Source organism: Rhinolophus hipposideros (assembly GCF_964194185.1).
Source record: "Rhinolophus hipposideros genome assembly, chromosome: 6".
NCBI lineage: Eukaryota > Metazoa > Chordata > Mammalia > Chiroptera > Rhinolophidae > Rhinolophus > Rhinolophus hipposideros.
This window is the reverse complement of record NC_138052.1, coordinates 72,162,272-72,187,702: the sequence shown is the minus strand read 5'-3', so window position 1 is coordinate 72,187,702 and position 25,431 is coordinate 72,162,272. Positions and strand designations below refer to the sequence as shown.

At 34.5% G+C, this 25,431-nt stretch overlaps 1 protein-coding gene across 1 annotated transcript in view; it reads right to left on the bottom strand.

The window, feature by feature from the left end:
• The window catches only part of BMPR2 (bone morphogenetic protein receptor type 2), a 136,857-nt gene that overhangs the window by 57,237 nt on the left and 54,189 nt on the right, over positions 1 to 25,431 (bottom strand). Inside the window, exons 3-4 of the mRNA XM_081051448.1 lie at positions 8,494 to 8,664; positions 7,217 to 7,387 (exon numbers count right to left, since the gene is read on the bottom strand). Coding sequence (XP_080907574.1) covers positions 7,217 to 7,387; positions 8,494 to 8,664 — 342 coding nt within the window. The remainder of the gene's footprint in view (positions 1 to 7,216; positions 7,388 to 8,493; positions 8,665 to 25,431) is intronic.

Sequence of the window (25,431 nt, the reverse complement as noted above, 5' to 3'; positions counted from 1 at the left end):
CACATGCTATAGGCCTCTGATGGCAACCTCAGATCTGAACCCTCAGATCAGGGGTTACAGCAAAATAACTGACATGGATTTCTAAATATCAATTCTTTTTTCTTTCCTTTCTTTTTTTTTTTTTTTAAGGTAATAATTCTTCTTCATGGAAGAACACGACATGTATGCTATACTTCAGATGCTGGAATTGGAAGGAAAAGGGTTGTTGTTTTTTTTTGAGAACAGAGAGCTAGTGTCCTTACTGGCCAGAAATCATTGGTGATCTATAGTCTGAACAGAACTTTAATTTTTATGGCCTGTAACAATGTTCACATCCCTTTTCCCAACATTAATAATTAACTATTTAATTATTTTAAAACAAGATATTTCATTCATGTCTCAGTGAAAAGCATCAGTAGGCTTCCCATTCTGCTAAATTTTCTAGGAAAGAGCCAGAATGAAGAGTCTGCACAGATTTCACTTGTGTCCTATCTCATTGCTTCCAAAAAACTATGTAAAGGCAGTTTTATAAGACTACACAAAATCTGTAATTTTTTTAAAAAAAATAAGAATTAGATGGAAGTCATCTTTCTGAAATCCTCTAACTCTACATCAAAGTAATCCTTGAATGATTATAATGAGAGACTCTGTAGCTCAGCAAAATGTAGAAATTCATTTACGGTCATATGGTTAGTGTGTCAGATTTTCCCTGACAACTCATCCCTCACAATATTCTTCAAGATTCACTGCTATCATACGTTTTAGTTTCCATCACTAAGTACCCAATGGTTTTCACCTGCAACTGACGGTGGGAAAAAACAAGATTTTTCTGAGGAAAGAGAGCTATATGTTGTTATTCTCAGTCATCCATACATTCCTTCACCACTGCTGATTCTAACCATACTCCATGTACAAGCTATAGCTGTAAGAAGGCAAGTGAACGTGGTTGAGGATATTGTGTAAATGCATATTTGATGAGAAAGATATAATTCCAGTAACAACAATGAATGGTTTGATGTCAGGAAGTAAATTGCTCAGCTGAAAACAATCTAAAAAGAAATGAGTAAGAGTAATAGAGAACATTAAGTACCTTATGTTGTTCCCAAGAGCATAACCTCACTATGTGGCCTTTCAAAAAGCCATAACCAACTCGTTCACCGTTTTCTTTATCAGTAGGAAAATACACTACAATTGTACTTTTCAAGTAAGCTTCTTTGAAAGTAAGATCATGTAACAGCATCAACTTGGGAAAAGTCTTTTATATTCCTGCATTATTTTAAAAATGAAAATCTGATGTTTTATTTTTGGGAAAGTAAAAGAACAAGGACTATGGCTTTTTTGCACTTTCACTATGATGAATGTAACAATAAGGGAGTTAACAATTATTTTTGTTTTTTTCTGCTCTTGCTATCCCATGAACTACTTTGCTATCTTTGTGCTTTTAACTGAAAGTAGCAACCACTTTTCAATAAACACCTTGTCCATTAATGAATGTATCCATTAAATTCATATTTGACCATATTAAAAAAAGGAACAAATCTCATTCTTTTCAAACATTTGACAATACAGTCATGTGCTGCATGATGATGTTTGGTCAACAATGGACAGAATAAACGATGGTGGTCCCCTAAGATTATAATGGAGCTTAAAACTTCCTATCACCTAGTGATATCTTAGCCATCAAAACATCGCAGCACAACGTATGACTCACATGTCTGTCTAGACCAGACTCACATGTCTGGTCTACACAAACCTACTGTGCTGCCAGTAATAAAAGTATAGCACATAAAATTATGTACAGTATATAATACTTGATAATGATAAATACTATGTTACTGATTTATGTATTTACAATACTATGTTTTTAATTGTTATTTTAGAGTGTACTTTTTCTACTTATAAAAAAATTTCGCTATAAAAACGTGAGCAGCAGCCTTACATACCTATTTACCATGCGTGTCTCTTGACTGTATCATTTCTCTTGTGCTTGATTTAAGCTCGTGTTCTTTTATAAATTTAGCGTCGCCTCAGTGTACAGTGGTTTTAAATCTGCAGTACTGTACAGTAGTCCTAAGCCTTCCCATTCACTCACCACTCTCACTGACTCACCCAGAGCCACTTCCAGTCCTACAAGCTGCATTCATGGTAAATGCCTTATATAGGTATACCATTTTTTAAATCTTTTATACTATACTTTTACTGTACCTTTTCCATGTTTAGATACAAATACTTACCACTGGGTCACAATGGCCTACAGTAGTTAGTACAGTAACATGCTGTGCAGGCTTGTAGCCTAGGAGCAACAGGCTATCCCATATAGTCCAAGTGTGTTGCAGGCTATAACATCTAGGTTGGTGTCAGTAAGTACCCTCTACGATGTTCACACAATGACAAAACCACCTAATGACACATTTCTCAGAACATACCCCCATTGGTAGGTGGTGCATGACTGTATGTCAGAACTGACACATTAGCACATATCCCTTTGGCTATCAAATTATTCATTCAGCACATACTTCCTACACTTCCACTATGTGCCTGACACTGCACTAGTCACTGTGGAGACAAAGGGGCATTAACAATAATACCCTATCACCAAAGACGTTAAGAGTCTAGTAGAAGAAACAAAGAGACAATTACAAAATATATAAAAATTTAGGTATGTCTGAAACTTATTTGCAAAAGATTTCACAAAAAAATAGTAATCTGTATATATATATATATATATATAGAGAGAGAGAGAGAGAGAGAGGGAGAATAATAAGGCAAATATAGCAAATGTCAACAACTGGTGAATATGGGTAAAGGGTATAGAGGAGTTTTGTAAATTTCAAATAATTTTAAAAAATTTTGTTGGGGGCCCAAAGTCCAATTGTCTACCAATATAATGAGAGGCAAAAAGTTAAAGGAAGATAAACTATAAGTTAAATCTGCTAGAGAAAGACAACCACCCAAATAACACATCCTTCTGAGTAGCATGGGTACGCATTAGGACAGAGGGCTCTATTTTTGACTGAACTACCTAAATAATAAGGAGACATCATCAAAGTTTACAGATGTGACAAAGTTTATAGTGTCTTTAGTTGCACTGTAGTGGCTGCCTAGATATCCTGAATCGATTTAAAACATTTTCCTTTCATGGTCATTTTGACTTTGGGAAAGAGCCAGAAGTTGCACGGTGCCAGATATGGTGAATAAGGTGGATGAGGACAGACCAGAATGTTTTTTTACTTGACAGAAATTGCCGTACCAGAAGTGATGTGTGACATGGAGCACTGTCATGATGGAGGAGGAAGTAAAGACACTCACAAAAGAGGACTTCCAGAACTGCTTCAGAAAGAGGCAAGAACGATGGGTTAAGTGTATTCAAAGTGAAGGGGGTTATTTTTCAGGGGGATTAAAGGCAATATGTCTTTTACTGTAATAAATTTTTCTTATTTAAACATTCACTGTATTTTCATTCACATCTCGTACAACTATTAAAACTGACGGTTATGAAACATGCAATAACCTGGAAAATCTTTATTATGTTATGTTAAACAAAAAAGCAGAATCAAAAATGCATTTATATCACCCATACAACTATATAAAGATTAAAGAAAAATACTAGAAACAGTCAAAATATTAAAAGTGGTTGTATATAGGTATAGATTATTAAAGATTATTTTTCTCCTTTCCACTTATACAAGTAATACTCAAATATATTCTTCAGTATAACATATAACCTCTCCCATCAACAGTCACCCCACACCCCCTTATCTATCTTTGGTAAGTTTGTTGCAATGTTTCTCTTAATTTTTAAACATAAGTAAATTATTTTATTTGACAAATATTTAAGTTAAATAGTAAATGGCATTTTTATAATAAAAATATTTAAGGAGAAAAAAAATCACCATCACCAAACTTCTACTTGATGTACTATTATATGACCATGAACAAAAAGTTCTGCTTCCTAATTTTATATTTTAATTAATTTCTTTAAACTTCCACACCTACAACTATTTTTGTTTTGGTTAAACACCTAGCATTTACAAACTAAGTGTTTGACATTCTATATAATAGGGGTTATTTTTCTTGAATGCAAAAGCCAATATTCATCTTTCTTGCTAATTTCAAATTTACTTAACTTTGTTGTTTGAAAAACAAAATACATAAATTGGGTTAATGTTCCCAGATCAGGGCACTTCACTTAAAACACTTTCCCTTTTTATTGTGATAACATGACTGATTCCTAATGGGCAATACTCCTGCTTTTGGTTCAAAAGATCATAGTAGACCAAGATCCAGGTAACAATCTGAAATGCAGCTTTAAAGATCTTTGAGAAGTTATGCACAAATTCACTTCTCTTTCATCTAGATAGATGTACAGTGAAAATTAGAGATCTTGTTTTGTTTGCTTGTTTGTGAAACACAACAGCCAATTCAGTATAATTTCCTCACAAAAGCTAATGACCTTGAGTAGATAGAAAGACTACATGAAAATAAATACTTTCTACTGCTTTCAGTTTAATGTTTAATCAACAAATCAAACAAAATAACCCAAAACTGAAGTATGGACTGATAAAATCTGTTGATAGAGCGAGAATTCTTGAGAAGTGCTCCATTTCAATAAAACAACATATTTTTTAATTTTTAAAACTTTTTATTTGGAAATAATTTAAAACTTATAGAAGAGCTGCAAGAATAAGAACAATATAAAGAATACCCACATACCTTTACCCAGATTCACTTATTGTTACCATTTAACTCCATTTGCTTCATCATTCTTTCTACGCATACACACGCGCACGCACACTTGTGCATACATGCACTCATGCACATAATCTTTTTTGAACCATTTCAGGGAAAGTCATATACATGTATCATGGTCCTTTATTTCTAAAAACTTCTTAGAGTATTTCCTAAGAATATGGATATTCTGTTATTTAACTACAGTACTGTTATCAGCTTCAGTAAATTTAACACTGTTTAATCACCTATTTTGCCAATTGGCCTAAAAATATCCTTTATCACATTGTTTTGTATCCAGTGTAGGAGTTTAGGTACTGCTTAGCTGTGAAGTATTTTTACCCTTCTTTAATCTAGATCGTTCCCACAGTCTCTTTTTCTTATATGACATTGATATTTTTGAAGAATACAAATCCTCTTTATGTACTAGAACATTCCTAATTTAAGGTTTGTCTCATGTTCCCTCATGATTAGATTTGGGATATGCATTCTTGGCTGAAATACAGTACTACATTAGTGATACTGTGTCCTCCTCAAGGTATCATGTCCATCTGCCCACCATGAGTAATGTTCCTAAACACCCAGTCAAGGTGCTGCCCAGTCTCCTCACTTTATAATTATTAATTGTTCCCTTGCAATATGCGGAAGACACTTTAGAACAATGCAAATATCCTGAGGCTCTTTACTGAAACTGCCCCAGATTTAGGATCCTTTGATGATTTTTGCCTGATCCAATTTTTATAGTGATGGCTGCAGAATAATAACTTTCCAACTGCTACACTCCTACATTTATCAGTTGGCACTTGGCCAACTGATTCTACTATAAACAAATGCTCTCTTTTCTCCCTTCTCTGCTATCAGTATAGACTCATGAATTCATTTTCCCTCCAATCGTTTACAATTTATCACTGTAATTTTTTAGCACTCAAATTGTCTTGAATTAGCCAGTGAGAGTTCGTTCGAGCTGGCTCCTATGTCCTAGTAACAAGTTTCCATCCTATTTTGAGACATTTTTTTCCTTACTTTCTAAGTGTTACAAGATGTTTCAGTTCTTATCTTGAATATATCTTGCTCCAGTCCTAGAGTAAGTCATTTTTCCAATGAGTTCAAATTCTTTTCAGTAGGGAGTAGTATCAGAGACTAAATCTGGGTGTCACGTATGCTCATTGCTACTGGCGCGCTTTTGCTTCTTATCCTTTTCAACAAAAAGAGCTAAGGAATATATGTGAGTATATTTCAGCTATATATAAACACATACAAATATGTAAATACACACACATATATATAAAATACACATATATGTATATTTTTAAAGTCATAAGTCCATACCAATACCTTGAATTACAATCTATTCACATTAAGATTCTCTTGCCTTTCCCCATACATAATTGTGTTCCTGTTCCTTCAGTATGAACACTGGTTCCCAAGATCATCAATACATACATTCATTTTCTTAATCCTGTAATACAATACACTTATAGTTGTTTCAGAATTGCTTTGTCTACACCACTAAAAAAAAACAAACCTTCTAAAAAGAGTTCAGTATTTGTTCACAATTCTCCCCCCACATCTTACATCCCATCTCACCCAAAAGAGTATGTATATGTAATCAAATACTGTGTTTGTAAAATGCTTAGATTAGTTCTTTCTTTTTCCCTTAAGTGTGATTATGATATTTCATTTATTTCAGTTTGCTTTTAGTTTTGGTTTTTTTCACTCCTTCCCAGCCTTATTTATTTTATTTTCCTTTCTGCATGTGTATTAACAGCATCATGATTCCGAAAGTCAAAACTACATGCAAAAGGTTATACATATACTCAGTGGACTGTTGCTCCTTCCTATATCCTTTCCGTTCCATTCCCTCTATGCATTTTATAAGGAACCAACTTCATTATTTTCTGGTTTATACTTTCTTTAATTTTTTTAAGATAAACTTTCTTAAACAAAAGATAGCACACTATATATGCTTTTTATTTATCTAACATCACCTCTAGAAATCACTCCATTTCAGTTCATAGAGATCTTACTCATTTTTCTTCTTATAGCTGTATAGTTACTACTCCATTACATACATGTACTATAATTTATTTCAATTAACTTCCTCTTCTTGGACATTTAGGTAGTTTCAAATAGTATGCAGTTACAAACAATACTGCAATGGATAACTATGCATATGTATTTTTGTACCGTTGGAGGTATATCTTCAAGATAAATTCCTATAACTGAAGTGCTGGATAAAAGAGTAAAAACAAATGTAGTTTTCTTGATATTGCCAAATTCCCCTCCATGGGGGTTGGAAAATATAGTATTTTGATTTACATTCACTTGTTAATACATGAATACCTTGCAAATCCTGGTGCACCTCTTTTGGATTTCAGGTGTTAGCTAGATGTTGTCTCATGATGCTGGAACTCTCCTTCTCATTCCTGCCAAACCTGAATGTTCTTATATTATTTTTAATTTTGCAAATCTTTGGAGAAAAAAATTATGAGTTACTTTAACTACTTACTGAGTGGTGTTGTATCTGGAGGTGGAAAATTCTCAGTGAAGTTGACATTACACAAGTCTGTGCTACAGCAGCAGAAACGGTATGTTCCATTCTGAATTGAGGGAGGGGTGGTGGTTACTACACATTCTTCATAGTGACACTCCTGGGGATCTCCAATGTGAGACCAACATCCTACAAATTGATATGAATCTAAATAAATTAGGAGTCAATATGATAAACAAAACTAAAAGGAAAACAACAAACTAAGGAACAATTGCAATCAATGTGACAGAGAGTGTACACATAAGTTCTACACATTTGCAAACCAATAGGAAATATACATTTTTTAAATAAAAGAAAAATGGCAAAGTATACATAGGCATTTCATAGGGGAAAGAAGCCATGAACAAAATGTTTAACTTCATCATTAATAGAAGAATTATTCTTAAAACAACAGTAAGATGTCATTTCTGTATCTATGAAATTGTTCTAGGTTTAAAAAAATAATATACAGTTGTAACAAGGATTCAGTAACACTCTCATACATTGCTGAAGGAAATGTAAGTGTATATAGCACTTCTAGAAAGGCACATGGCAGTTTTTATGAAAAGACTTTAAAATATTCATGTTTTATAATCTAATAATTCTAACTTGAAGAATCTATTCCAAAGAAATAATCAGATAAAAACAAAGATTTATGTAAAAAAGATCTTCACTGAAGCATTATTTATTATAGTGAAAACCAGAAAACAACACAATGTTCAACAACAGAGCAATGTGTAAGTACATCATGATATGTATATACAACAAAATACTGTGCAGAGGATAAGAATGTTTTCAAAATATATATAAAGACATGGGGAAATGTTCATGATATAATTTAAAATAGAAAAAATTAGGTATAACATTGTTTATACAGTATTATCCTAATTTGGGGGGAAAAAAGTACACACACCTATAAATATAGAGGTACATAGCAAATACATCTGAAGGGAATAAACTAATATAGTAAAAAGTTTTCAAGAGTATTGAATTGCAGACATTTCTTTTTCTTAGTTTCTGTATTTTCTAAACTCATACAATAAGGATGCATTATTAACATTACACTAAGAAATATATTATTAACATAACCTAAAAATCAATTACCCTTTACAAATTAGGTATTTGTGGGTGAATATATAGATACTTTTAAATTTACGGTATTCCAGGAAAATGTTGTAATTTCCACCATGTCTTTTATTAAATAAACTTCAGTTCCACGAAATACAGTTATTTCAGGTAGAAAAAGTATTACTTGCCTTGTTTTACAAGATTTATGTCCCCTTTTGATTTCTCCCAGAGGCCATAGCAGGTGCTACCTTTTGAACATAATATTGTTCCATTTTCATGAGAAATTCGACTCTCACCTATCCCAAGGTCTTGCTGATAAGGATCTTTAAATGCACATAGACGTTCTTGATTCTGAGAAGCTAAAATAAAAAACAAAAGAATGACAAATTAATTTTATGATAATCTTTGTAAAACATTATTTATAAAATCTTAAGAGTTAATTTGAAAGGTATTGTAAATTTCCCTACTAAATCCCTAAAAAGGCTCAAATAAATTTGTGATTTTATATTTATTCAATAACTTCTTTCTCTTCATTAATTTGCAACCTCCAAAGAAGAAGCAAACTTGAATACTCATTTGCCAAAAGCAATTCCCCTCTTACACAAATTATTCTTACCAGTCTTTCTCCTATTAAATAATTTCATGTCCAAATAAAGAAGTAACATCATAAAAATGTCCGTGCTCTAAATTGTCAAACCTCCAAAAAAACTAACAAACTAGATAATTTGGGGAAATTCTACAGTACTCACTTATTATATTTTACACACAGTTGTACAAAGCTAAACACACATCATTAGGCACCATAAATTAAAGATGTCCTCATCCTTAGTGACTATAAGTGGATACATGGTTTCCTTTGGGGGGGATGGCAATGTTCTAAAATTAGATTGTGGTAATGGTTGCACAACTGTAAATTTACAAAACATATTGTTCACTTAAAATGAGTGAATTTCATGGTAGATAAATTATATCTTATTAAATCTGTTTTTAAAAACTAAAGCTGTAAGTGGGCAAAAACAAAATGACTTTCTGTTATAAAAATATCAATATAATAGCCAGAAGAAAAAATGCTCAATAATCCCTTATAGTACAGGGACAACCCAATGTATGAAATATAATCAAACAATACGGTGAATGTTTAAATTAAAAAAATAATAATTATAGGAAAAGACACATTGTCATGAATCCCCCTCAAAATACTCCTCCTCACTTCAAACACACTTATCCCATCATTCTTGCCACTTTCTGAAGCAGTTCTAGAAGTCCTCTTTCGTGAGTGTTTTTAGTTGTGCTGTTGTGGCTGCCTCGGTGTCCTGAATTGATTCAAAATGTTTACTTTTCATGGTCATTTTGACTTTGGGGAAGAGCCAAAAGTCACACGGTGCCAAATCCAGTGAATTAGGTGGGTGAGGATACACTGTATGTTTTATTTGACAGAAATTGCCGTACCAGAAGCGATGTGTGACATGTAGCCTCTCCGTTGTGATCATAAAATACGGTGAATGCTGCTGACAAATGCCATCCAATGGAAAGGACGGGGTCTTCACTACAGGAAGTATTGAACCTTATTGAACCAATACAGGCTGTCGAACCTTAGTAACAGTGTGTGACAAGTTTCAGGTTGTTTGATGCAGTCAGTTCGGTGTGAGCTACAGTTGAGAGAAGGTGTGTTTTAAAGTGTACCCTCAATCATGGATCACAAACAGCACATTAACATGAAATGGGCAAATGGTTTCATCCTCCATCACGACAATGCTCCATGTCACACGTTGCTTCTGGTACGGCAATTTCTGTCAAATAAAAACATTATGGTGTGTCATCATCCACCTTATTCACCGGATCTGGCACCCTACGAATTCTGGCTCTTCCCCAAAGTCAAAATGACCATTTTGAATCTATTCAGGAATTGAGGCAGCCACAACAGCACAACTAAAGAGGCTCTCAAAAGAGGCTCCGAAACTTCAGAAAGTGGCAAGAACGATGGGATAAGAGTGTTCAAAGTGAGGAGGAATATTTTGAGGGGGATTAATGGTAATGTGTCTACTACCATAATAAATTTTTTTTATTTAAACACTCACTGTATTTCTTGATCACACTGTATACTTTCAATGTCAATCAATCTTTCTCCGTATACATAATCTAATTTAATTTTGAGAACATTTGCCACATAATTTATCAACTAACAAATATTTACCAATATTGCTGAGAATAAGAAAGAAGTAGAAGGTTATCAAAAGGTTATCAAAAGCAACAGCTGATCTTTGTTTCTTAAAGTAGACTTTCCTAATGTGTTTGACTAGCCAGAATAATAGTATAATATACTTGGTCAATATATTCCTCATGGGCTTCTGATTTATTTCTTAATTTTGGGTGTGTATCTTATTCCCCATGTTTCCCCGAAAATAAGACCTATTGGACAATCAGCTCTAATGTGTCTTCTGGAAGAAAAATTAATATAAGACCTGGTCTATTTTACTACAATGTCAGCCGGCCAGGTAGCTCAGGCAGTTGGAGCTCCGTGCTCCTAACTCCGAAGACTGTCGGTTGGATTCCCACATGGTCAGTGGGCTCTCAACCACAAGGCTGCCGGTTCAACTCCTCGAGTCCCGCAAGGGATGGTGGGCTCCGCACCCTGCAAGTAAGGTTGAACACGGCACCTTGAGCTGAGCTGCCTCCTGAATGGCTCAGCTGGTTGCAGCATATGTTCTCAACCACAAGGTTGCTGGTTCGACCCCGCAAGGGATGATGGGCTGCACCCCCTGCAACTAGCAATGGCAACTGGACCTAGAGCTGAGCTGCTCCCTCCACAACTAAGACTGAAAGGACAACAACTTGACTTGGGAAAAAAAAAGTCCTTGTTCCTATAGCAAAATCAGGTTTATTTAACTCATTTTGTACAGCACCAACCCCCAATGCATTAAGGGAAGACAGTTTTCACACTTATTAGGTTGGAGCAAAATTGCAGTTTTTGCAATTATTTTTAATCTTTTAAACCTCAATTACTTTTGTACCAACCTAATGCATGGATTCTACTCAATATCATATTCCCATTCAAAGATTACAAAATCTAGGTAACAATCACCTTATCCTTCTACCACTCTACAATAAATGAAGTAAAAATAGTATGACTAGAGATGCATACTTGTTTGGGTGGTAGTTACATGACTATGCATTTGTCCAAACTCATAGGACTGTACATCAAAAAAGACTAAATTTTACTTATGTAAATTTTAAAAATAATTAGGTACAATTATTAAATATGTATCAGTGGATTAATATATCAATTCATTACATATATAATTGAATTTTTTAAAAGACACTTCTCTAACTTAGGAAACTAGAAAAGGGTAAATTAAAACCAACCTAAGCAGAAGAAAAGTAATAAAAATTACAGCTGAAATCAATGAAAGTGAAAACAGGAAATCAATAGAAATAAGAAATCAACAAAACCAAAAGCTGATTCTTTGAAAAGATCAATAAAATTGATAAGCCTCTAGCCAGGCTAACTAAGACACAAAGAGAGGACACAAATTATTAATATCCGAAATGAAAGAGGGGACACTGGTACAGAGCCTTGTGAACATTCAAAGGATAATAAAGAAATACTGTGAAAAATCTTTTTGTTCACAAATGTGTTGACCTAAATGAAATGGACCAAATCTTTTAAAGATACCATCTGCCAAAACTCACACAAGAAAAAGATAATTTGAATAGGCCTATATCTATTGAAGAAATTGAATCAATAATTAATAACCTTCCAAAACAGAAAGCACCAGGCCTAGAAGGATTCACTGGCAAATTATATCAAACATTCAAAGTTAATTACTTCCTGAAAATTGACAGGGCAAGGTTTAAAACAAAATTAAGCCTATATAACAATCCTAGAATGTCAAAATCAATTCAAAGTTGAAAGTATTCCTATACTACATTTCAAAATATGTATCTTGGTAAGTAGAAATTTTATAGCTTTAGTCAAAAATTTAACCCATCTCAAAAACAAGCTAACCTCCCTAAATTATAGCAAACTTTTGCTGTCTTAAGAAAGAAAAACATTATACATTTAACTGTTATAAAATAGAATTATAATTGGTTTCTTGGTGATCCTCCCAATAATCCTAGGAGATTATCATTTCAATTTTCACAGAGAAGGAAACTAAGTCACACATTGGGGTAAGAAGTTATCCCAAATCACTCATTGTTAGATATCAAAGTAAAGATTCAACCACATACATGTCTGATTCCAGAATGCCTGCCAATTAGATATTTGGTCAACTTAGAAAATTTTAAATTTTTATTTTAATTCTTTTTTCTTTTGAATTTCTAATTATTTTCAATTTTTGAAATTTCACAGTTTACAATTGCAAAAAGCCAAAGATATAAAAAGTGATCATCTCTGGGTGGACAAGATTGAATTAACAACAATAACTCATAATAAAAACAATTATAACAATATATACTGTAATAAAAGTTATGTGAATGTGGTCTCTCTCTCTCTCTCTCTCTCTCTCTCTCTCTCTCTCTGTCTCAAAACATCATACTGTACTATGCTTACCCTTCTTGTGATCATGAGAGGTGATATGCCTACAAGATGAGAAGTGAGGTGAAGGGCGTAGACATTGTGATGTAGCATTAGGCTACTAGTGACCTTCTGACAATATGGCTACTAAGTGACTAACAGGCAGGTCGCATATACAACATGGATACCCTGGACTGGGGATGATTTACATCCTAGGTGGGATTGCGCTGGGCCATGCAAGATTTCATCACGCTACTCAGAACGGCGTGCAATTTAAAACATACGAATTGTCATTTCTGAAATTTTCCATTTAATATTTTCAAACTGCAGTTGACTGCAGGTAACTGACACCACAGAAAGCAAAACTGTGGATGGGGGAAGGGCTACTATAATCAACAGAATTAAAGATGGCAGGTAGATTTTTGGAAATGAAGAGATTATGAAGTACTTACTCTAAAAAAACAAAAAACTGACCACAGTATAAATTAAACTGAGATCCACAATTTGACCATGTCATTTCCTTGTTTGATTTTCATTTCCAAAATCCTTAGGATGGTGTATAAAGACCTGCATAATCTAGCAATTGCAAATCCCTCTAGTTTCATGCGGACAGCAGGCATACAATATCATTCTCTTTCTCACCTGAGAGCCTTCATGCATTCTCTTCCCTTTACCTAGAATGCCTTATTTACTCAACTCCTATTCATCTTAATATTTCTTCTTCAAAGATTCTTTCCCTAATCACCCTAGACCAGTGAGAGGGGAACCCCTATTCTATGCTCCATAACATTTTATACTTCATGCAATTTCTATACTTCTTATTACTTACAATGTGCATGAGCGTATTCACCAAATTGTAAGCTCTATAAGAGCAGGGGTTGAGTTCTTGTTCACCACTATGTCTTCAGCACATTCAACATACGTTTGCTGAATAAGACAATGACTGATGAGTTATCTTCCCCTATTTTTGGCCAAGGATTGGAAGTATTATTACCAGAACCCATATTTTTTTTTTAATGAAAAAAGGTAGGGCACACCAGTGAAACAAAACACTATGTCCAGGCAAAACTTAGTACTAATATAATAGTAGCTTTACTGACAATAGACCCAAAATGTAAACAATCCAAGTGTCTATAAACTGGTGACTGGATCAACAAAATGTAATGTATCCATGTAATACTACTGAGAAGTAAAAGGAATAAACTACGATACATGCAACAATATGGATGAATTTCAGCATTGTTGTGCTAAGTGGAAGATACTATACAGAACATACATGATTCCATTTATATAAAATACTAGAAAATACAAAGTAATCTGCAGATCAGTGGTTGGCTGGTGCTAAGAGCAGAGGGCAAAACAGACCACAAAGGGGCAGGGGAACAAGGAATACTTGGTGTGTGATGAAAATGTTTTTTCTGCTGTGGTGGGGTGTTTTCACAAGTATTATCAGTCATAAAAATTTATCAAATTGTACAGTTTAAACACATGCAGTTTATACCTCAACTAAGTCCATTTTTTAAAAGGCAGGAACACAACATAAAGCTGAACAAGAACAGGACAACATAGTACAGAGGAACTTTCATGCATGTTGTGAACAAATGATACATGCAGATGTTTAACTGAGTCACAGAATCTTGTGCCTAATCTATAATCCTCTTAAAAGCAGGTTCTAGAAATGAATATAAACTTTCCCTTAAGTTTTGTTGGCAGGATTTTTTTTTTTAAGACCTTCACTGTTTCTCTAAACAACCTAAGAGTCACATAACACCCATTTTCAGCAGCTGTAATACATTTATCTGTACTGGAGAAGTCTAAATGCCTTATCTTTACCCTGGAACAAAGTTCAGGGACTAATTCTGGGTATGCTGTGTGTTAGGCTTCTGTTTATCTAAGTGTCAAAATGAACTATCTAAAATAAACAACACAGGAACCTTGCAGTAATGGGGCAAATAACTGAGTAACTGAAGCAACAGTATTCCTTTCCTAGAACACAAATTTCTTAGGATAAACACAACTGAGATTTCAGAGTATCACTACAATTCTATTATGAAATTTACAAAGGACAGAGTGTCTTAACCTAATAGAAATGTCCCTATAAAATTGGGTGTAAACTCAAATTTCTAAATTCAATTATAATAAATCAGGCAGGGAAGTTCCTTATTTTTCTAATCCTTTGAAAAATGAAACAATTATCCCTTAATTTATATATTTCTACATCCAGATTACAACAGATTAAACTGTCTTTCTGCTGAGTATTCCCATAATGTCAAGAGAGAGCAGAGTGGGAAGATTACAATCTTCATAAAGTGCCTCTTCAGGATGTTTCTGAATTTGATACTATGTCCCTGAAACCTCCCTAGGGTTGAGTGATTCACTGGGAGAACTCACAGGACTCAGTATATCATTGTGCTCATGACTATAATTATTACAGCAAAATAACACAAACCAAAATCAGCAAAGGAAAAAGCCATTATGTAGTTATGTCCAGAGAAAACCAAGTACAAGCTTCCAAGAGTTTTCTCCCCATGGAGTCACACAGGATGCACTTAATTCCTCCAACAGTACATTGTGACAACTCGTGTGAAACGCTGTCTAACCAAGGAAGTTTATTAGAGACTCGGTGTCCAAAGTTTTTAATGGGGAGCTGGTCATATAGGTATCCTCTGCCCAACACATACCAAAATTCCAGACTCTCAGAAGAAAGGGAGGTGTTCGACATAAACCATATTGTTTATATAAACAGTTTAGGCATAGTAAACAACTCTTATTGGTTATGAAACGGTAGGAACACACCCAAAATCCAATTTCTCAGATACCAATCAAATACCAATCTTGTAAGCAGATCTTTCTAAGGGTAGAAACCTGCTGTGTTAACTCTATTTGTAGAGATGCCCAAAGAGAAAGGCAACCAAAAGCTGATTAAAACACACACAAATACACATATACTCTCAACAATTCTGAGCTGACAAAATATATCAGGTAATCCAAGCTTTCCCAAACAGCAATCAGATACATCGTTCTCCCCTAATTCACAGCAACAGTAAACCATAGAAATGCCCGGAAGTCAGGCCCAAGCCTCCAAGAGGCTTACATATCTTGGGGCCTGCTACAAGCAGTCACTAAAGAGTCAGTCAAATATTTATTAAATGCCTTTTATAAGCCAGGCACTGTTCTAAATCTGGAGACACGGTGAGAATAAGATACAGTTCATATATATATAACATAATAGAGAGTGCACCGAGTCTCAAAGTTCTTACATTCTAGTAATAGAAAGAGACAAGTTATAAAACTGTGCAGGGAACTGAGCGAGTCTCCACAGTGCCACCCTGGTATGCAGATTATTTTGAGCTGAAAACAATTAAACCTCAACAAACTCAGGAAGAGTTTTTTTACCTCCCTCTTTCCTTCTTAAAGAGAGTCAGATAAAAAAACCTGTTTCGGGAAAGGAAACTTAGCATTAGAAATTAAAAATTACTAGAAATTAAAAACTATTGTAAAAAAGATAAAAATAAATTATTGTGCATACTTAATTATGTAGAATTCTCTCACCTGTGTATTAATTTTCAAGTTTAAAATTCTTTATATAAATTATGTTTGTATATCTTAAAGGCTATTTATAAAAAAGACTGAGACAGTATCTTGAAGTATTTGGTGATGGAATGTAGCAAGGATGTCACATTTACTTTTAAATATGTCTAATTCACTAAGAAAGTTATTTGGGTTTTTTTAATATTAGAAGCATAAGTTACACTTCTAAATGGAGAGTTAATTCTAAGGGTAAAGAGGGCAAATAAAAGAATGGATTGTTTGATCCAAAGTTATATTGATCACATTTCTAGTGCTCTAAAAAAACACTGACAACTTGCACAAAAACATTTCTACTCAAATGAGTCTCACACAGAACACACTAACTAAAGTTACACACTAACAAAAATCATGATAGAATTACATATATAAACATAAACACAAAAAACAACCCAGGCAAGCATGTGGAACAAATGATATTGTCACACAATGCTGGTAAAAATGGAAAACAACAGTACAGCCACCTTGGAAAAGTTGGGTAGTTTCTTATAAAAGTAAACATATACTAACCATGCTACTCAGTAATTTCTCTTCTAAGTACTCCATGAAATGAAAACATATGTTCACACAAAGACTAGTATACAAGATATTCATTCACAGCAGCATTATTCACAATAACCTAAAAAATACTACTCAATAATAAAAAGGAATGAACTACAGATAATGCAACATGGGTAAATTTTTAAAAACATATGCTAATGAAATGATTCAGACAAAACACTACACACTGTACAATTATATATATATATATATACACACACATATATATACATATATATGTATATAAACAATAAAACATGGTATAATGGGGAAAACACTGAACCGTGAATCAAGAAACAGATCTTCCTAATGGTATAATGGAATGTAGGTTTGTTTTGTTAGAAATCAAAAAGCCAAACTTATATAATGTTACTCTATCCAGGTTTTCTTTTTAGTTTATTTTACCATCACACTAAATTTCCAGAGATTTCATGTATTTGCTTCTTTTTTAAAAAAATGTTATTAGTTGCATTTGCTTCCTTTTTAAAATTTTTATTAGTCTCCCCGTCCCACACTTTATAAAGACTACTTTTTAGAGCAGTTTTAGGCTGACAGCAAAATTGAGAGGAAGGTACGGAGATTCCCCACATACCTGCTGTCCCCACAATGTGTAGCCTCCCCCCATTACCAGCATCCTCAGCGGAGTGGGACAGTTACAACTGAGGACCTGACACATCACAGTCACCCAAAGTCTACAGTAAACCTGGCGCACATTCTACGGTTTTGGACAGATACATAATTAATTACATGTATTCATCGTTATACTATCACACAGAGTATTTTCACCACCTTGAAATGTTGGCTTCTACTTTATTCTATTTTCTCTTTGCCTGACTTTTTAAAACTATTTTATTTTACTGTTTTTTCTATAATTCATCTGTCATTTATTTGTCTGTATGATATGAAATGAGACTTTTTAAACTTTTACCTAAAAGCAAACTAATTTTTCCATTCCCATATATTAAATAATCTTATCTTCACCACAAAAACAAACAAGCAAGCAAATCTGCCTCCAAAAAAAAAAATAAAAACCAACCGTAACTCTTCTGGTCCTATCTCTGTCACCAATCAGGTTACAAAGTTACTTGAAATAAAATACGTAATTTCTCCAGGTTTCACTTTAAAAATAAAAATATCTGCTAAATTAAACTTCCTCTAAAATATATAACAATATCTAGGATTATATAATTCTAAAATTTTATTCAAGCATACAAGTCATATGTGCCCCAAAAATCTCGATTTCAAAAGTAAACTTTCTGAAAATATATACATAATGAGACACTTTGCCTCTATTCTATGAATCTAAGTTCAACCTTACTGAGGAAAAACTTTCCTGAAAATTATTTAGCAAGATTTTAAGGCAATAACCCATTTTTCTTATTTGTAAGATTAAAATTTTGCTGAGCAAAGTTAAATATTATTGCAAATAAGATAACAGCAAAAATCTAGACTGATTTAAAAAAGTATATGAACACAGAATAATAGTGTACTTCTTTCTCTAAAGCAGTCAAGTTCTTAACCAGAGGTAATTTTATCCCCCAGGGGACATTTGGCAATGCTTGGAGACAATTTTAGTTATCACAACTGCCAGTGGTCATGCCACTGTATCTGTGGGTAGAGGACAGGGATGCTGCCAAAACTTTTACAATGCACAGACAGTTCCCCCTACACACAAAAAATTATCTGGCCCAAGATGGCAACAGTGCCAAGGTGAGCATGAGTGAGAGAGAGAGAGAGTGAGAGAGTGAGAGAGAAAGAGAGAGAGAGAGAGAGAGAGAGAGAGAGAGAGAGAGAGAGAGCGCTGCTCTAAGGGTATTACAATGCAATACATTTATCAACAGTAGAAATACCTCCTGTTTGGAAATACAAGTAAACACAAAGGCATATTCTTTCTCGCACCAATCTTGAAAAATCTTTTTATGTGATACATCCAGGAAATTACAATAGTATCCACTGGGATGGCTACAATGAACATAAAAAAAACAATAAAAAGTGTTGACAGGGATGTAGAGAAATTGGAACGCTCATATATATTGCTGGTGGGAATATAAAATAGCACAACTGCTTTCAGTCTGGCAGATCCTCTAAAGGTTAACTCGACTTTAACCTTTTGTAAGTGTTCATAGCAATTGCTATGGCCCAGCAATTACTCTCCTAGCAATATATCCAAGAGAACTGAAAACATATATCCACATAAAAAAATGTACATGAATGTTCAAAGTAGCATTAGTCATAAGAGAAAAAACTTGGAAATGACCTAAATATTTATCAACTGATGGATAAATAAAACGTGATATACCCATACAACAGATTTTTGGATAATTAAAAAAAATACAAATATATGGTGATGGAAAGAGAACTGACTCTGGGTAATGGGATTTATAGATGATGTATTACAGAATTGTACACCTGAAATCTATGTAACTGTCATGCGGGGCGGTCTGCGTGGCCTCTGGTCCCGCTCCCCACATAAGAACGCAGGATATAGTGAGACCAAAAAGGAACACCCAGGGAGCCATAGATAGGGGAGTCATACCACTATTTTCTCTCTGGCGATGGGCGAGACACACGCAGTAGTAGCCACGATCCGCAGTCTGCCATTCACTTTTCTGCCTGTCAACCAACCAACCAATCAATGCAGCCCCGCAGTTACATCAGTAGCCAATTGGCTAACCAGTTACAGCTGATGGCCAACCAATCACAGTTGATGGTCAATCACTACCCGAGCCAGCACCTCCCCAGGCGACGCCAAGAGCCTGGAAACTGCTCTCTGGCACTCTCTCCCCACAGTAACTTTACCAACAATTGTCACCCCAATAAACTTTAATTGAAAAATAATGAAGTACTCATATGGTCTCTCAAAGGACCCCAAATAGCCAAAACCATCCTGAGAAAGAAAAACAAAGCTGGAAGCCTCAAAGTTCCTTATTACAAAATATTGCAAAGCTACGGTAATCAAAACAGTAAGGTGCTGGCATAAGACAGATATTAGACCAAAAGGGCAGAATAGAGAGCCCAGAAATAAACCTTCACATATGTTGTCAAATGATCTTGAGCAAGTCATGCCAAGACTACACATGGGGAAAGAGCAGTGTCCTCATTAAATGGTGCTGGGATAACTGATTCTCCAAATGCAAAAAAAAAAAGGAGTTGGATCCTTCCTTATCTTACACCATATGCAAAAATTAACTCAAAATGGATTAAAGACTTAAACATTAAGACTTGAAACTATAAAACTCCTAAAAGAATACAAAGGGGGAAAGATTTGTGACATTCGATTTGTCAATGATTTCATACATATGACACAAAAGAACAGGCAACAAAAGCAAGTATTGACAAATGAGACCACATCAAACTAAAACTTCTGCCCAGCAAAGGAAACCATCAGAAGTGAAAAGGCATAAGAGAAACAGAATGGGAGAAAATATTTGCAAATCATATATCTGATAAAGGTTAATATCTAAAATGTAAAGAATTCCTACAACTCAACAACAACAACAAAAACGCCAAATAACCCAATTTAAAAATGAGAAAAGTATTTGAACAGACATTTCTCCAAAAAAGATATACAAATGACCAATAGCATTTGAAAAGATGATCAACATCACTAATCATCAGGGAGATGAAGATGAAAACCACAAGATATCACCTCAAACCCAGTATCAATAATACCAATAATAACAATAAGTGTAACCAAGGATTTGGAGAAATTGGAACTCGGAATTTGTTGGTGGGAATGTAAAATGGTATATACCACTATGGAAAACAGCATGGATTTCATCAAAATTAAAAACTTTCATGCTTCAAAGTACACCACCCAGAAAGTGAAAAGACAATTCACAGAATAAGAAAAAAAATTGCAAATTATGTACCTCATAAAGGACTACTATCCAGAATATAAAAAGGACTCTACGAATATGACCCAGCAATTCCACTCCTAGGTATATACCCAAGAGATATAAAAACATATGTTCACATAAAACCTCATACATGAATATTCATGACCACATTATTCATAATAATCAAAAACTATAAACAACCTAAATGCCCATCAATTAATGAATAGAAAAACAAAATGTGATACATTCATAATGGAATATTAGGCAATAAAAACAAATGTTACTAATACATGCTACATGATGGATGAACTTTGAAAACCTTATGCTAAGTGAAAGAAGCCAGACGCAAAGGTCATATATTCTATGATTACATTTATATGAAATGTCCAGAATAAGCAAATTCTTAGAGGCAGAAAGCAGATTAATGGTTGCCAGGGGCTGGGGGAAGGAACGAATGAAGAATATTACAAATGAGTATGGAACTTCTTTTTTGGGGTGATAAAAATGCTCTTAAATTGATTGTGGTGACAGCTGAACAACTCTGTGAATATGCTAAAATCAACTGAATTTTGCATTTAAATGGGTGAATTATAAGGTATGTAAAATATTTCTCATAAAGCTGTTACAGAAAATATTACATGTGAATAAAATCTGTAATATATAACAAATTAAAATTTATTTGCAACAATTGAAAATAAAAGAGGAAATTATATGAACAATCAGTAGAAATTCCTGAAGAGGTAAATTTAAGGCTTTTGAGGAAGCCCCAAAAGAGATATTCATTTACTAAAAAGAACAATTTTCCATTTGGATAATATAGGAAAGCATGGAAATAAGAAAAAGCAAACTGAGTGAAGCACAATTCCTACTACAGGATAAAATATTTTGCAAGTGTTAGTAAAGAATTCTATAGTCATGTTTCTTACAAAATTGCCAGGTTCAACAAAGCCAATTCAGGCTGAGATTATTTTCAGTACAACTGGAGAAACTATGCAAAAAGAATACACCATTTTCTAGGAATAGGACCATAAATAAGTTAGAATTACAAAATATTACTTGGAAAGAATCAGAGAAATCAAATTTTCCACAAAAAAGCAAGAATTCATGCTTCATGAAACATCTCTAATAAATGATCTATTATACTTAACTGTTTTCAGGAGCTTGCTAATTCAAAAGATAGGCCATGCACTGTTGCAAATCACAAGGCCAAGAAGCAAATGAGATCTCTTTATCAAGATAAAATAGATTTTTCATGAAAATGGCCAACTTATCACTATTACCAATGATGTGCCATTTTACAGTTAACTTACAACAGTGGAAGAAATGGTTTTTGAGTCATAACCTAGAACACACACACAAGAACATATAAGTGAAACCAAAACTTCATGAAACAATACTTGTTCTTATACTATGTGCAAAGTACTGATAATTTCTATTTGTTTGTTTGTTGTTGTTTTTTCACAGCCCACAGATAAATCAGAAGCTCAGAGACAAAACTCTCCCAAACCACAATTAGAAGTAGAGCTCAGTATAAATTTTATCTTTTCAATGAAAGCACAGTAGTTAACATGGATTCATATTGCTCCCAACACATTGGCTAGGTTAATTGCAACTGATTTTGCCCTTACCCTCTTTTGCACGGTAACCATATTTTGTTATTCATTTACAGTTGACTCCCATCCCAGTGCTCATTGCTAAAGAACTTGGTGAGGCAAGTAAGAGTGTGGGAGGTAATCTTCCATTCCCTGCACACGGACAATACTGACACATATGTCCATACACAGAGGCTGGATGATGGACTAGAATTGATACTTCTTTCAATTAATTTGTCCATAACTGCTGTCTATGATCATAGCTATAAAATCTGCATAACGATGTCTACAAATGTTCCTGAGAATGAATGCAACTAGTTATCAGTTTAGGAAATACAAGTTCACTTATAAATAATTTCTCTCACTTATATTTTCTCCCTATTTGCAATATCTTACCTCTGTCTCTAGATTACTTTTCTTCAGAAAATGATAAATTTTAGCCTTTGATAAAAATTCAATTATTTATTCTAACAGGAAAAAAAATATTAACAATTGAAATGCCAAGACGTTCATTTAGGGTAGGACCAGACCCTACAGTAGAAAACCTCAGGACCTAAGCCATCCCACTCAGGACATTACCACAAGCATCTCTGCTATTCCCTTCCAGAGCTGCTTCCTGTCCTCTACTCTACCACAACCATAGAACTAGACCAGGGGTGTCCAAACTGCAGCCCACAGGCCAACTGGGGCCCGCAATCCATTTTTAATTGGCCCACAGCAAATTCCAAAAATGTATTTAGTTTACTTAAATAAACCAGGTGAGGCAATACATACTTCACCTCAAGTGAGTGGCCCGGCTGTTTGTGTATTTTACCACATATGGCCATTGATGAAAAACGTTGAAAAAAGTTTGGACACCCCTGAACTAGACAATGCCTCTTATGAGCTGAGCTTTAGACTTAATCTGCTCCAGGGGTTCTAAATCTAAAGGCTTCAAATTGTGATTCAGGTTAATATGTACTTTTTTATAATGGGAAATGCTCATAACTTTCATCTCAGAGGAGAAATTGTGGAGGCATGGCAGATACTGTAAGGAAACTCGATGGATATCTCATCATCTAGCAAAGTTGTCTGCTGTCAAGCAACCACACCATTTCCTCAAGGCAAAGAACTAATACTTTCATCCAGTTGAAACCACTGCAACTTCCTCGAAGAACATTTATTAGGTAGAACACACAATATCAACAAAGCTCACCATGAAACACACAAAAAAGAAGCATCAATTCAGGCTAGAGATAGTTCATCTAAAATATGAAAGCACTGGGGCGGCCAGATGGCTCAACTGGTTAGAGCGTGAGCTCTGAATAACAGGGTCGCCGGTTCAATTCCCACATTAGGATGGTGGGCTGAGCCCCCTGCAACTAAAGACTGAAAACAGTGACTGAACTTGGAGCTGAGCTGCGCCCTCCACAGCTAGACTGAAGGACAACGACTTAGAGATGATGGGCCCTGAAAAAACACACTGTTCCCCAATATTCCCCAATAAAACTTATTTTTTAAAAATTAATTAAGTAAATAAAATATGAAAGCACTGTTCATAATACAGATTACTGGATGCACCAGTTGAAAGGCAATTTGTCTGACTTATAACGCCGCCATTATTGAAAAGACCAGTCTCTCAGTTGCCAGGAATTTAGGTGAGTCCAAAGATATTACTGGATTTTGGCAAGAACTTTAGGCAACTTTGTTCAAAAGACTAGATTTTTTAATAATTCAGAGTTACCTTCAATCCTATTAAATTTCTTCACTGCCATTAAAGATATTGATGTGGATGACTATTAGTTTTCCTAAGGCTAGCATAACAAATTACTACAAACCGAGTAACTTAAAGCAATGCAAATTTACTGTATCACACTTCTGGAGGCAGGAAGTCCTAAATCAAGGTGTGGGCAGGGCCATACTCCCTCTGAAACCCGTACAGGAGAATCCTGCTCTGGCTCTTCTAACTTCCAGCCAGCAGTCCTTAGGTGTTCCTTGACTTGTACATGGCATCACTCTAATCTCTGCTTCTCTGATCACACTGCATTCCTTCTGTGTGATTCCATCTTCACTTTTTCTTATAAGGACACTGGAGCCATATTGGATTTGGGCCCACACGGATTCAGTAAGACCTCACCTTAACTTGAATGATTACTTCAGCAAAGACCCTATATCCAAATAAGGTCACATTCACAGGTTCCAGGGGTTAGGACTTCAAAATGCCTTTTTGGAGATACAATTCAACCCACAATAATAACCATCTACTAAAATTGTCATCCACTAGTTTAATTTTATTTGTAATTAGATGTTTATATGCCCGCTTTCCTACAAGGATTACAACATAAGATTGTATAATTCTGTATGCAGTGATCACTATCCCTAACCCTAGCACATTCATGCCCTTTATAAGACAGTAACCAGAATTAAAAAGAAAAATTACCCGATTTTCTAAAAGGTTCTTCAATTAATATTTTAAGAGTAAGTAGAAGCTTATCTATATATCTTTAATATAAGCAAACTGTGATCCAATAAAACATCTTAAAAGAGTGACTTTCAAATCCAATTCAATGGACATATTTTAGCCCTAACTTCCATTAATTGCCCCTAAGACATTTGTATTAATAACCATACATTCCTCCTTGACTTTTAACCTGAATTTTAAATCTCAATTTTCTTATCTGTCTGGCCACTTCTTAGTCTATTTTTCAAGCTCCTCCACCACCTCTGTGGACTTCCTAAATGTTGGTAATCTCCAGGGTTCTATTCTGAACTCTTTTTCTATTCACTTTACACTCCATACCTTGAGCAACTCACTAACTTCAAATACCAGCTGTTCACTAATGACTAGAAATCTCAAACTTAAACCTTTTTCCTAAGCTCCAGATTAGTATATCAAACAACTGTCCAGATATTTTAACTTGATAATTCACAACCATCTCACACTCAAAATTTCCCAAAATGAATTCATCATTTACCTTCTCTCTCCAGTTTCTATCCTGTTATTCCTCTTGCAAATGGAGGATGGGAAGGGTTGTGGGGAGGTAAAAGGGAGGATGGTAACTGAGAAGTAGT